The 13,000-nt window shown below is 41.7% G+C and overlaps 1 protein-coding gene across 19 annotated transcripts in view; it reads right to left on the bottom strand.

Moving 5' to 3' along the window:
- CADPS (calcium dependent secretion activator) overlaps positions 1-13,000 on the bottom strand; it is a 471,511-nt gene that overhangs the window by 80,031 nt on the left and 378,480 nt on the right. For 13 of the 19 annotated variants that reach the window (XM_059879758.1, XM_059879759.1, XM_059879760.1 and 10 more), the window contains 2 exon segments: positions 6,712-6,858; positions 3,212-3,367 (listed from right to left, as the gene is read on the bottom strand). In XM_059879758.1, coding sequence (XP_059735741.1) covers positions 3,212-3,367; positions 6,712-6,858 — 303 coding nt within the window. 19 annotated transcript variants of the gene reach the window in all.

Raw genomic sequence — 13,000 nt, 5'->3', positions numbered from 1 at the left:
ACTTAATTTTGACATAGGTCAAATTATGATCCCATCAATGTGCTAACTGCTCACAGGAAAAACCTAGTCTGACATGAGCAGGTGGTAATACAGGGCTGAGATGTACTCCTTGATATCAGCATTGTAAAGGGGACCAGTTAAGATTTTAAGAGGTTTCAGGGAAGTGGGTCAATGTCATGACATGTCTTTAAAAAAAAGCACCTGGTTAGTAAGTGGCTTTAATAAAGCTCCTTCCGTCTGGTGCATCTTTTGAGCATTGTTCACGGTCAGGTTCTGGAGATCACGCAGGCACCAGGAGAGCACTACTTTAAGAGGTATTTGTAGCAGTTTTCTAACAGTGCATAGGGAGGACCACACAGCTAGTTAGCTCAGGAAAGGATGCCAGCTTGCTAACACACCCTGGGTGCATGCAGGGAAGCCAAGTATAATTTCTAAGGTTGGAAGCCCAGTTCTTAAGGAAAAAAAAAAAAAAAAAACTAAAAGGAAAAAAAACCCTTAAAACACCCTATATATTATATGATCATGTTAAAGATAAATGTATCTTGGCTCCCAAAGACTCGGTGCACTGAAGAAGCTTTCTAATCATGATGATCATTTTAAGCTACGTTGAAAATACATCGCTTTCTGGTTTTGTGAAAAGGGGGCCTGATGCGGACTGACTTGGACAGGTCCCTGTGCTGATCTTCTGAGGTTTGTGTGCCAGTTCCGGCCCCAATTTGAGAAATGGAAAAGCTAAATCACTCCCTTACAATGAAGTAATCGTCTTCTGTTTTCACAGGAGAGCTGTTCATAGCCCTTGGACTGTGTGGCTGTGAGAAAAGGAAGCTGAATGCAAAATTAATATGACTGAGAGGGCTCCATGGGGTGGAAAAGCCAAGGTCAGTTACTACACTGCCTCTCAAAGGGTGGTTAGGGTGCCTTATTTTGTGTGGATCTCACATAAAGGAGACCAGAGGCTCCGTCAAATGTATGATTTCGACTGCTGAGAAACTTTGAAATGAGTGCCTGATTGACTTTCAGGCACTGCACATTTACACCTATGTGGTAATGTTCTTGTCCTCCTAGAACAAGACCCTTTTATTCTTTCCCAAAGAGGAAAGCTAACGTTCTAGGCTCTACTCATGTACGTTCTATGTCTTACAACATCCAAGGACTTCTTCACTTTTTAACTTCCGAATCTGGGGGTCTGGGGATGGTATTTGCCGCTAAGCTTGCTCTGATCTGCTTTTGTTGGGGCCTCAATTGAAAGGGACACTGGGAAATGTATGTGTCCAGTTCAGGTGTACATGTGAAGCTGACCAACTTCTGTTCACAAAAGGTTACCTAACAGCTGCTATGTGTCAGGCATGAGGAGGGGACCTGAGGAAGTTTAGGAGCTCAGAACGAACAAGATACACTTCCTGCTTTTCAGTAGCCCACAGTCTTGGTGGTGGATGAACCATAAAGACGTGTGATAAGGGGAATTCCATGGCAGTCCAGTGGTTAGGACTCTGAACTTTCACAGCAGAGGGCGTCGCAGGTTCAATCCCTGGTTGGGGAACTAAGATCCCGCTAGCCAAGCCACATGGTGAGGGAGGAAATAGAGTCACTCTCTACCTTTTACATCCCTGTGTCTTCCCTTTTCCTTACAGCATCTCCCTATTTCTTACTCCATACTCAGAAGCCTGGCTTCTCAGAAAAGGGCAAACAAGTCTTTGTGTACAATTGTGTGCACAGACCAGAAGCTAGTAAGGCTTCATTCTAGTGCACTGTAGCCACTGTGTAGCTAGAATTGTGCACCTAGCTGTAGATCAAGGGAGAACTTTTCAGCACAGGGAGACTGCCCTGCAAGGAGTTTTTGGTGAGATGGTATGGCTTTAGGGAAAGATTTGCTTTTCCTAAAAATGACCATGTAGGAAATGGTGGAAATCAAAACCCTAAGGAAAGATTTTGACCACTGGTTAGAGAAATAGGCTTGTCTTTGGTTCTATGATTGGGAAGAAAAAAGTAAAACACAAAACCTGAGTCCCTAGGACTTTAAGCTCTTAGAAGTGCCATCAGACAGACACCTGCCCAGAGTCCTCGGTGCACACAGCCCCTTTCCCATTTCCTGTGATGCTCCCCAACCTGGGACTGTGCTGTTCTTTTGCCGTTTCGGCTTCCAGTTTTGATGCTATTCCTTCTCTTCTCTTCTTGCAAGATACAAGATACCAGATTCAGATCACTCTCAGCCAAACCCAACCCCCATCACACACAACTGATCCATCAACTCAACTATACAACATCTGGAGATCCAGAGGAGTCTGTGGTGTCTGGGAGACTGGAGGTTTCTGTGAGCGAGGAAAGATAATGAAACAGTTATGAACTGGAAAAGGAACTTGGATGTGTGTCTGGAGATAGACAGGGTGATGATAATGATGTCAAACCAGACAAATCTCCTCTCTATCTCTGATATTCAGATATAGACACTCCATGAGGGAAGGGATGAGATCTCCCATCCTTGCTGGCATGCCAAGAACTCAGCACCATGCCTGGCAGACAGGACGAGCCCAAACAGTTTTTGTTCCCTGTCCTTATTTCCTTCTTATTTCTTGGGAAAGTCTACCTAGAAAGGATAAATGCAGCATCCCCACCTCAATCCCACAAGCCATGGTGACAAAGTGGGCAATGTGTAGGAAACCAAAATGCACAATTAATGTCTCATGCCCCTTTGTTGCTATCTAGTTAGATTTTGGGCAAGATAACTCATGGTCAGCATGTGGTATGTGCTCACAAAATGAACGGTGCTGAGGAGGTCTTGTCTACATCACTGCAGAGTCAAGAGATGCCTGCTCCCTGTGCTTAGAACAGTGGATTAGTAGGTTCTCCTTTTTCTTTCCAGCTAGCTATCCACCTACACATACACTCATACATTTAACAAATACATATTAACTAAACATTTTGTGCCAGACACTTATGGGTATTAAGGATACAGAGACAAGAAGGACCCTTTCCTCACAGAGCTGAATGAAAACATAGGCAGCCTTATTTTGTGCCCTCTTTTGTGGGGTTTGGCAAGATGTGGGAAGGCGAACAGAAGCTTCAATGTGGTCACCACTCCAGCTGACTATGACAAGCAGTCACCTTCTCCCAGACACTCCAAGTGATGGCTGACTCAGCAGCCACCCAGTCCTTCCTGAGTCAGTGCACAGCGGGGAAGGTGTACAGAACCTGTCCAGCCACCTGTGCTCACCTTTTGACACAAGATTCGATCATGTCACTTGCCATCAGCTTCAGCCGTTGTTCCAGGTGCTTTCCAAACTCTTCTTCGGGCCAGTGCAAGTCCCGAATGAAGGTCTGCAGGGCATCGAGTTTCCAGAACAGATCTTCTGAAGTGCCTGATCCATTACTGGCAGGATAAAAATGAGAAAACAAGAGTCACCCACTGGCTGAGGGTTCTGCAAAAGCTGACACAAGAACAAGGGGGGACTAGAAGGCTTAAGGCAAACAGTGGCTTCCACATACAAAACGACGAGTGTTGGCGTGGAGGTGGGGGCAATCTCCACTGGCAGATTAGAGTTTTACCATACATGACTTAGCAGGCTTGGTTCGGCCAATTATTCCAGACCAGTGAGAAGTCTGAGGACGTGCTGCCCCATCACTCGAACAATGTATGGTAAAAATCAGCCTTCTTTTAATAACCACATTAACACATGTGATGATTCAGATGAAGGCCACGAACCAGGGGGAGAAGTAGGTCTCAACGGATAATAACTACATGGCAACATGCAGTTATTCAAATTCAGGGTTTCATGCATTTCCCCAGTTCCCCTCCAGAGCGGAGGCCTCTTGGAGACTGCACAAGACTTTCAGTTGTAAAAGGACAGTGCTAACAAAGTGGTGAGCGAGGACCCACTTTCTCCCTTGAAGAGCTGGAAAGAAATTAGGGTGACTCAAACCAAGCTGAGTACACCTGGATGCCTTGAATCCGAGATTCTTGCTCAGTTTGGTTATTATTCCAATTTTCATAGACCGGCCCATTGCATGACAGCCCCAGGACAGGGTGGGTTGTGGGGGGAGGTGAGTGGACAAGGAATATTTGCAAAGCTTTAGGGCACAAAACCCGAGCTCCTGTACTGTTGCACCATCTTACCCAGTCCTCGGTACAGATGGAGAAACTGGTCTCGATTCCTTTTTGTACAATGACGTTTAAGAAACATTTACCTGGGCCAGCGACGGAAAGCCTGTGTACGGGAACTGCTCCACCTCCCGCCCTCTCAACCTTCTCTGGCTGGCTTCCTCTTTTAAAACAATTCCAGTGGGAGTTCTAAGGGGTGGCCACCCCCCACCCCCTTCCTCGCATACCACTAATGCTAACACGGCAATTTATAAAATGTCCAACATACCATGCATTACCACTTGTTCTGACATCGTCTATAGAAACAGATGAGAGTGGGTGTTTCTATTGTGACAGATGCCAGCTGCATTGAATTAATGCTTCAGAGAGAGAAATATAGCTAGTGCATAAGTGCATACACAGCTACTGCGGGGGTGGGGGGGGCAGACTCCCAACATGCCGGGAGGGAGCCCAAGGCCTGCACCAACAGGGTCACGTTTTCAAGGACAGACCAGTCTGAGGTCAGTACGTAGATGTATCTGACACGAAGGAGCAGGTAACATGGAAACACGTCCTTAAAATGAAAGGTGGCAAAGGAGGAAACTGAAATCATGAAAAGATATAGAATCAGGCATTTCCTGGTGGGTGACTGAGAATCTACACCTTCTTTCAAGATACTGTGGTAGGCAGTGTTCAAAAGTGGGGGAATGCATCGTCAAAGTTCGGCCTTCCCCCTATCCCGTCCTAGGCTTGGGAAGAAGAAACCCCAACTTTGTCTAGTCTAAACCCCGTTTTGGAACAGCATGGTTGTATGTTTTAAATCATTAAGTACATATGAATGCAATAATTGGTATTTATTACAACAACATTTTGACACCCATCTGGTTTCAGAGTTTCAAAAAATTCTTCTAGGGTTTTTTTTCTTTTTTCTTTGAAGAGCTTATTATTAAGTTTTGACATGAGGAAAAGAATATTTTCTTTTTATTTTTAAGATAAACTGTTAATGTTAAGGCAATAGCACCAAGATTATTTTGATTGCTGAGCAGTTACCAAAATGTGTTCCCACTCATGCCTTAATTAATTGAACGGAGACCATTATCTGCTTTATTACAATGTCTTGATTCATATCTTTTCAAAAACATGTCACAGAGCATGCACAGAAGGAGGTAAGGGAAGCTTTCAGATATTTATTTTTAAATTTTTTACATATACTACCTAATCTAATTTTTCATATAGTCATCTTAGCATGAATATGATTTATGGTTTTTTTTTTTTATTAAGAAGTTTTTTTTCCCTCCCATATACAAATTTTGGAGGTTTTAATTTGTCTTCAAAAGAAAATCAGACACATTGACCAGTTGATTTCTTTGTGAACTTGTGAGCAAATATACGAGTTTTTAAAAAATGTTAGGCAGCTTTGGAGGAGCCAAGTAGAGCAGTCATTCTAAAGTTCTGTTCTCTACCTGGATTACTGCAGAAATAAAAACATGGAGGCCCATCTTGATGAATGCGATTCTGAGATTTCAAAACATCACTGCCAGTTTCAGATCATTTTTTATTCCTTTGATAATAACACTTCCCTTTGAAAATGTGCCAATTTATTCTTTCAAGAAAAAGCTTATCTGGCCTATAATTAGCTGTGGTCTAAGACAAGGATCAAAGGAGGGTGTAGGATCACTAAACCTTCTTTCACTTATTAAATCATGCATGTGGTTCTAATTTAATTTTCCTGAGGGAGGATTTTGGGGTGCTGGATCTTCTTCTTGCTTAGGAAAGAGGGAGAGAAGATTCATTTCCTAGGCTAGAAGAAATGACTTCTCAACCTCCACCCTTCAAACAGCTGGCTTTAAAGGGGTGACCTGGTCTCCACGGCAAAAGCCCGTAAATTGCTGGCATTTGGATGAATACAGAGCAAGGCTCTGCACCGAAGCCACAGACGATATGCCCATCCCCAATTTAACGGCACTGCGTTCTCAGATTCGGAGATCTTCTTGCTACCTAGATCTCAATGCTCCAAATTGTATTATGACCTTGGGATGTACTTTACAGAACAGTTACATTACTAAGGCTTGATCCATTCAGAAATTTTTGTTTAGCCCAGAACATACTGTTACTATATTCTGCCATTTGCTGACACCAGAAATATGCTTTATGGTTTAAACATTATCTAGGAATTTTTTATTAAAAACAAAACAAAACCAAACTAGCTTCTAGATAGGTATGCTTTTCTCTCGGATTTGGATCAAGCCAGAAATGACTGGCCAGCCCAGCAAAGAGGTTTCCTGTACTATTTTTGGGTGATTAATTTCTAAATCATGTCACCTGGATTAGGAAAAAAACAACAACAAAAAAGCAAAACATGGGAAGAAGCCTTTTGCAAAGGAATTCAGGAAGTGAAACACAGTTCTCAAACATTCAGTGGGCGTAAGACAAATTGTTAGTGCGGTATATATAGCCAATGTCTTACAAACACGCTGCATGCCAGAAATAAACAATATTGTCTCTGTATGATCAGCAAAATATGTCTAATTATCCATCTCCATCTCTGTTATATAGGATGTATAGAAATAAACAATACATATCCATGCCAAGATCACTTAAATTTAAATGAGATCTAATGTGAACTGAATACACACTCAGCATCATATATAGCAGCCATCCATGACGGTGCCGAAAAAGTAGGCATTTGTGGGATGCCTAGAGGGATGTTAACTGGTAGATTTGGTACTTTGGGAAGGTTCACATTGGGTAGGTTCACATTGGGTAGATTACTGGTTAAACTCCTGTGGAAGAAACAGACAGAAAGAAAAAATACCATCACAGTGACAATGCAGATGTGGCAGAAGCACACGACAGTTGTAAATAAACTGGCTAAGTCCACAGAAAGACAACAGTGAAGACTTAAGCAACACATTTCAGAAAGCAGCTTACAGATGGGAGCTGTGGTGTGGCTCAGTTGTTCAGAGAGAAATGATAAAAATTAATGGGAAAAAAATTAACCACAGAGAGACCGAAAAGCGTGGACACTCATGGACACCTATATACAATGATGTTACACGTGTTATTTCAATGCCTGTGTGAGGGGCTTTCAGTTTCCAGATCCACTGCTGTGAGGGTCTGGACCTGTCTCAGACAAAAAACTTTAAGCGGATGGAATTCTTGGCGTTGCTGTGGCGAGGGCTGTAGTGAAGTAGCTGGGACTGATAGAAAGGGTAAAACACTTGGATTTTTTTCACTCTTGTTTACGAGTTATTTTTGATGGAGGCACATTTCTTAAGTCAGAGTAGATACAAGATGGAGCAGGAAATTCACCCACTTGAACCCACACATGATGATAGTGGACAAAACCTGAATCCTTTCCAACCCCTACTTCTGAAGACAGTATGTGCAATGGGGCATCAGGATTGATGGCAAAGATAAAGGAATTGTGTCAACAGGAATGATTACCTCTGTATAATTTTATAGAACACTTAAAGAAAATGGAGACCTCCCCTCCCAAACTAAGTCTAATTAATGTGGAGAAATGCTTACACTCAAAAAAGGGAAAAGAATCCCAAATTCAGCTCTTAGAGTAAATTCTTTGACCACAAGAGGATTTAAAATGTGGTCTTCTGTTATAAGTAATTACTTCTGAAAGTGAGATAGAGACTGGAGGAAAGGATGACGGGGCCTTGTAGGGGGCTGGGGATGTTCTGTTTCTTGATTTGTGTGAGTGTCATTTGAATATTAATCAAGCTTTGTATTTTCTGTAAAAAGTCAAAATTTAAGTTAAAAAGTAATAAACAGTTAAAAATTGTGACCTTGTATCAGGTGTTCTTTTTGAGCAAAGATTGATCAACTGAGGTAATGAAAGAGAGATGGATGGCTTTATGAGTAAAGAAAGGAAGTAAAACAAAATGAGAACTCCAAAGCGAATCAACCACATCTCTTTGGAGGGACTGTGTCATATACTGCTCAACCAGCTGGCATCGTGCGATTCTGTAGTGGCATTTCAAGGGTGTTCCATCCAGCCAAAGTCACTGGCACAGTGGAGCCCAGCCTAACTCTGCATCTGAGAGGAGCCTTCCTGTTTAAGTGGAGTTGACAGCATTTTGGCAAAGAAGTTGAGGTTTTCTTTTTGGATCTTGCAGAAGAAGAGCAAGTTTTGCCAAAGCAGCTCTGCCCCGGGCAAGCTGTATTTGACTAACACAGCTCTTGCAAAGGCTGGAGCTGCCTCTGGGCTTGCTGAGGGGGGCAAGTCTCCTGATAGGTTTGAAATTTTGGACCCCTGAGATAATCTGGACATCTGTCTCCCTCTAGAAATGAGCTGGCCTTTCATAATGGGAATAGAGCCCTGGATGGTAGATGGAGGAACCTAGAATGCAAAATTGCCAGCCCCTCATTCTCTTCCTTAAGGGAAACAGGTGTCTCAAAGGTTTGTCCTTAACACTTGTCATTTGGGGAAAGACAATTACACTTCTCTGCTTGGGACGAAGGGGTGCTTTCGTGGGAATGATCAAGAGCTTAGCTAAAGCTATTAAGAAGAAGGAAAATGGAACTTTGACTTCCATGTTTCTCTGTTTAACTGGGGAATCTGCCTTTGAATTCAGTCCCTGGTGGTTCTCATTCTTAAACACTGCTATGCAATAAAACCGTTGGCGATTTCCACTGAGACATGTGTAAGCCTATATAAGCAAATGTGATCATTAAATGATACACACACTGAATATTGATCAAGGAATTAGAAGATCTTTCGAGATGGCAGCCTGGAAAGTTAAAATGTCAATTCTGAGCAAATTAAAAGTAGCTAGGAATGAATAACATACAAATATATGCAACAGCAACTCAATTTAAACATATTAGCAGAGGGTGGGCACACAAATTAGAAATGAGCTTTGTTTTAAACATGAAAAATTTTTAAATACTTAGATTAATCAAAACATATTGTATTGGCAAAATATGACATTTGGCCAGACTGCTGTACTGGACTCATAGAAACATTTTCGTTCTGTGACATATCCTTGTGATCTAGTTTTAAAAGGCTGAAGAAACATGCTTGACATTTCTGATTTTAGCAAAATAACATAGTGTGTTACTAATGTTATTGATAATTCATTTGGATATTAACCATCTAAGAGTCAATTTTAAGCATTATATGTGACTCATATATATGTGAAAGGGGGAATTTTCCTGTAGCACTCAGGTCTACAGGCTCCTGCAGTGGCTGATCGATGACAAATTATTACTTTAGAGGATTGTTTAGCAACTGCATAGAAACAAGTCCAGCATACTTCTCTGTAAAAATCATAATTGGGTATCTCTGGATAGTGTAAGAAGTGTAAATTGCAATCATAACAACAGATACATGTTAAAATTTGCTATTGTAACAACAGATACATATTAAAAATTAAGACTCATTCATTTTGGGGACTGCTGAATGAGTTTGGGGACCTTTTCATTTTGGGGACCTTTTTCAGGGTAGCTCCCATTCATGTCAAAGGACTCATCCCTGGAGCACTAAATTAAAATACTCTTAGTTGCTCTCTCTCACAAAAGGATGAAAATTACAAATGTGTGCACATCTCATCATTTCTATGAATGATAGAGTCATTCCTTATTTCTAGGATTAATTTTGGGGCTTTCCTGGTGGTTCAGATGGTAAAGAATCTGTCTGCAATGCAGGAGGCCTGGGTTCGATTCTTGGGTGGAGAAGATCCCCTGGAAAAGGGCATGGCAACACACTCCAGTATTCTTGCCTGGGGAATTCCATGGACAGAGGAGCCTGGTGGGTTAGAGCCCATGGGATCGCAAAGAGTTGGACACAACTGAGTGACTAGCATACTTGTGTCCTGGGCATAGAGGGTATCGTTGGGTCTTCTCTCCAAGTCTTCTGCTTTAGATTTCTGGATGGGGTTAGATTTAAGACACAAAAAGCCTTCCTTTGTATGAACCCTTTGCTGCATGTATACATGTAGTATATCTTGTCTTCTCTGTATGCTCTGAACACTGAAACTTCTCTCCTGGTGTACCCTTAGGTCTAATCCCTACTTTGGTCCATGGGGCACTCTTTGGTATCTTTCTAGAGTTTAGAGGGGGTGTTTCTCAACTTTTTGTTTACTATCACTACCAGCCTTCCCCACAAAAGTAATTTTTTGTGTGTGCATATTGCTCAGACCCAACCAGATTGAAACCTCCATTCAGGGGAATGTATCTCTTTTTTTCAGTTTATTTTCCCCATAGTTCTCCTGTGGTACTCTTAACAGTTTTCAGCCTGGAAGTGTTTCTTTTCTTTTTTTTTTTAACCTGGACTGGCATATTAAGTGTTTCTTAATAAATATCTGCTAATCAATACATGCTTACTGAACACCTGCCCTAGGTCCTGTCTGACGGGTTAGGGAGGTACTGCTGATTAAATGTATATATGGAATGAATATGGAAAATCAGATTTTCTAGAATGTCACTGTTAGAAAGTCTTGGATATTCAAAGTTTCTGTTTTACAAAAGAGGACACTGAGGCTCAAGAAGGTCATTGGATTTGCCCAAGGTCACTTAGCAAGTTATTAGCAGAGTTAAAGAGTTCTGCCTCTTAGTCTAATATTTGTCTATTTCATACTAGGACACCTGCATATTGCTATGGTATCTTTGGTCTGACATTTTATTAAGATATTGACATCTTTAGTAATCTGGGAAAAGACATTATTTTAATACTTTTCACATGTCTACCTCAGGCAGAGAGAGAGAGAGGGCATTTTGAGACATGAGAAACCCAGTTTTTCTAGTGTGCGTGTATCAAGAAGCAGTGTTTAGCTCTACAATTCAGAATCACCCTGACCTGAAAGGGGCAACTGTGAAGCGTGGATTCCTTGTGCTGGTAAATGAGACTGGAGATGATCTGTCAGCGAAAGAGTAGTGCAGAGGGCTTTCTGCAAGCTTTAGATTACACGCTTTCTAAGTTTTCTTCCACATAGGTCAGGATGACATGACCAGCAACAAACCAACTCTTAAAAGCTGGTAGAATGCGGTCCATCTGCTGGACCAGCAGCTCATACTCCAGGGCCACTGGAAGGGTTCTGAACAACCTGCCCAGCTGTGGGTGGCAGCCCTGTGACGTGTCCTGATGGGAACTCCTGAGAGGGCCATGGGCTCCAGCCAGGCTTGCCCTCGAGAGGCTGACTGACTTCAGCTGTGGTGAGAAGCTATGGGATGACATTTTCCACCAAAGCCTGGAGATTCAAATCACGACCACCATCTGGTCTAATGGATATGGGGATGCAGCTCCTTTTCTCTTCTTGCAGAGATGGAAGCTCACCTTTCTAGAGAAAGGCAGCAACAAGGACCAGTCATTTCACCCTTTCTATCAAATGACTTTACTTGTATGAAAGCCAAATAATGATGCTTTATTTTCTTTTACAGGACCATATTTTGAAGGAAGAAAATCTGAAGGATAGAGAATATTTAAACTACTTTCTTAGGAACTTTGATATATTGGTAGCATTTCCTTGTCAGAGTTCTGTTTTGCTTTCACATTTTAAATATTTTGTTAATTCTTGAACAATGTGGGGCTTTAGAGGCACTGACTCCTGTGCAGTTAAAAATTCACATATACGTTTATACTTAGCCCTTGTACCCGTGGTTCCTCTTTACCCTCAGTTCCGTATCTGTGGATTCAACCAAGCTCTGAGCAGAACTGTCATATTTACTACCAGAAAAAAAATCCCTGTATTAGTGGACCTGTGCCATTCAAACCCATGCTGTTCAAGAGTCAACTGTACCAGTTTTTCCTGGAGAAAGTTTTACAATGCATTTCTCAGTCATTTTAGGTATAATCAGGCACTATAACGATGACGTTTGAAAAGTAGAAGAGCAGAACTATTTGAGTACAAGAATTGTTTGAGAGAAAGGCGGTGGTGTTTGTTTCTGTGTGTGTGCGCGCGCACGCATGTGCGTGCTGCAGGATCACGTGACACAATTAGAGAGGACTGAGCACACTACCTAAGCCCTGATGCAAACCATTCCAAAAAGACCATTTTTCACTCGGGGGAAAAAAAGGATCTCTGCGTCTTTATCAACCCTCTATCCAGAGATGAGATAGAAGTGCATACTTTCTTTTTACACGGTAAGAAGTAGAGCGATTTATTCCTTCTGATCACACAGGTATGCTCTCAATTTTGTATTCCCTTTTATACCCCTTATATGTGCCAGCCATTCTGCAAATCTGTTCTGTGGTATCCACATTCTGTTTACAAATCAGCTAATAAAATGTAGGTGATTTCAGACAATTTAAATTTAGCTTATGTATTAGCTGGCATTTTCCAATACCTCTACCTACTCTGAAAACCATGTACTATTTAGTATGAATTAAATAAACCAGTCATATTCATGAGCCCACCCACAGCACCGTTTAGGAGAGAAAAAAGCTACTTAAGGAAAAAACACATCCCTATAAACTATTTTTAGGTTATTAGTCACAAATGATCAACTCTTTGCTAATTTTCAGATCTTTAAATTACTGATCTGAGAGTTCCTATTTTATTTATTTCTACCCCTTAAAAACACCCTGTGAGAACAGTCCCTGACCAAGACTTCCAATTGTGAAAATGATTCTGAGTCTACTTTTACTTCTGACTGATCATGTGTATATTATGGTGCAGAAGGTTTCTGAAGAATTGAACAGGCTAAAAATGACTTCAGGGACGTGATCACAGAGCTTCAGGACAAACCTCACATACTGAGTACAGACGTTTTTAAAACTTAGTTTTACAGATGAGAAGACACTTATGGAGGTTCAAGCCCCTGCCTTCTGGCTAGTAACTGCAGAACAAGGCCCCTACCTCGAGGGCCCTTTAAGAAACAGGAACATCTGGATGCCCATCATTTCCTCCCGTGTGTGCTGATGGTAGTAGCCTTCACCATTTAAACCCAAGTAAGTAAATGCTATTTCAAGAC

The sequence above is a fragment of the Bos taurus genome, chromosome 22 (assembly GCF_002263795.3).
Source record: "Bos taurus isolate L1 Dominette 01449 registration number 42190680 breed Hereford chromosome 22, ARS-UCD2.0, whole genome shotgun sequence".
Taxonomy (NCBI): Eukaryota; Metazoa; Chordata; class Mammalia; order Artiodactyla; family Bovidae; genus Bos; species Bos taurus.
This window is presented reverse-complemented; position numbering and strand designations above follow the sequence as displayed.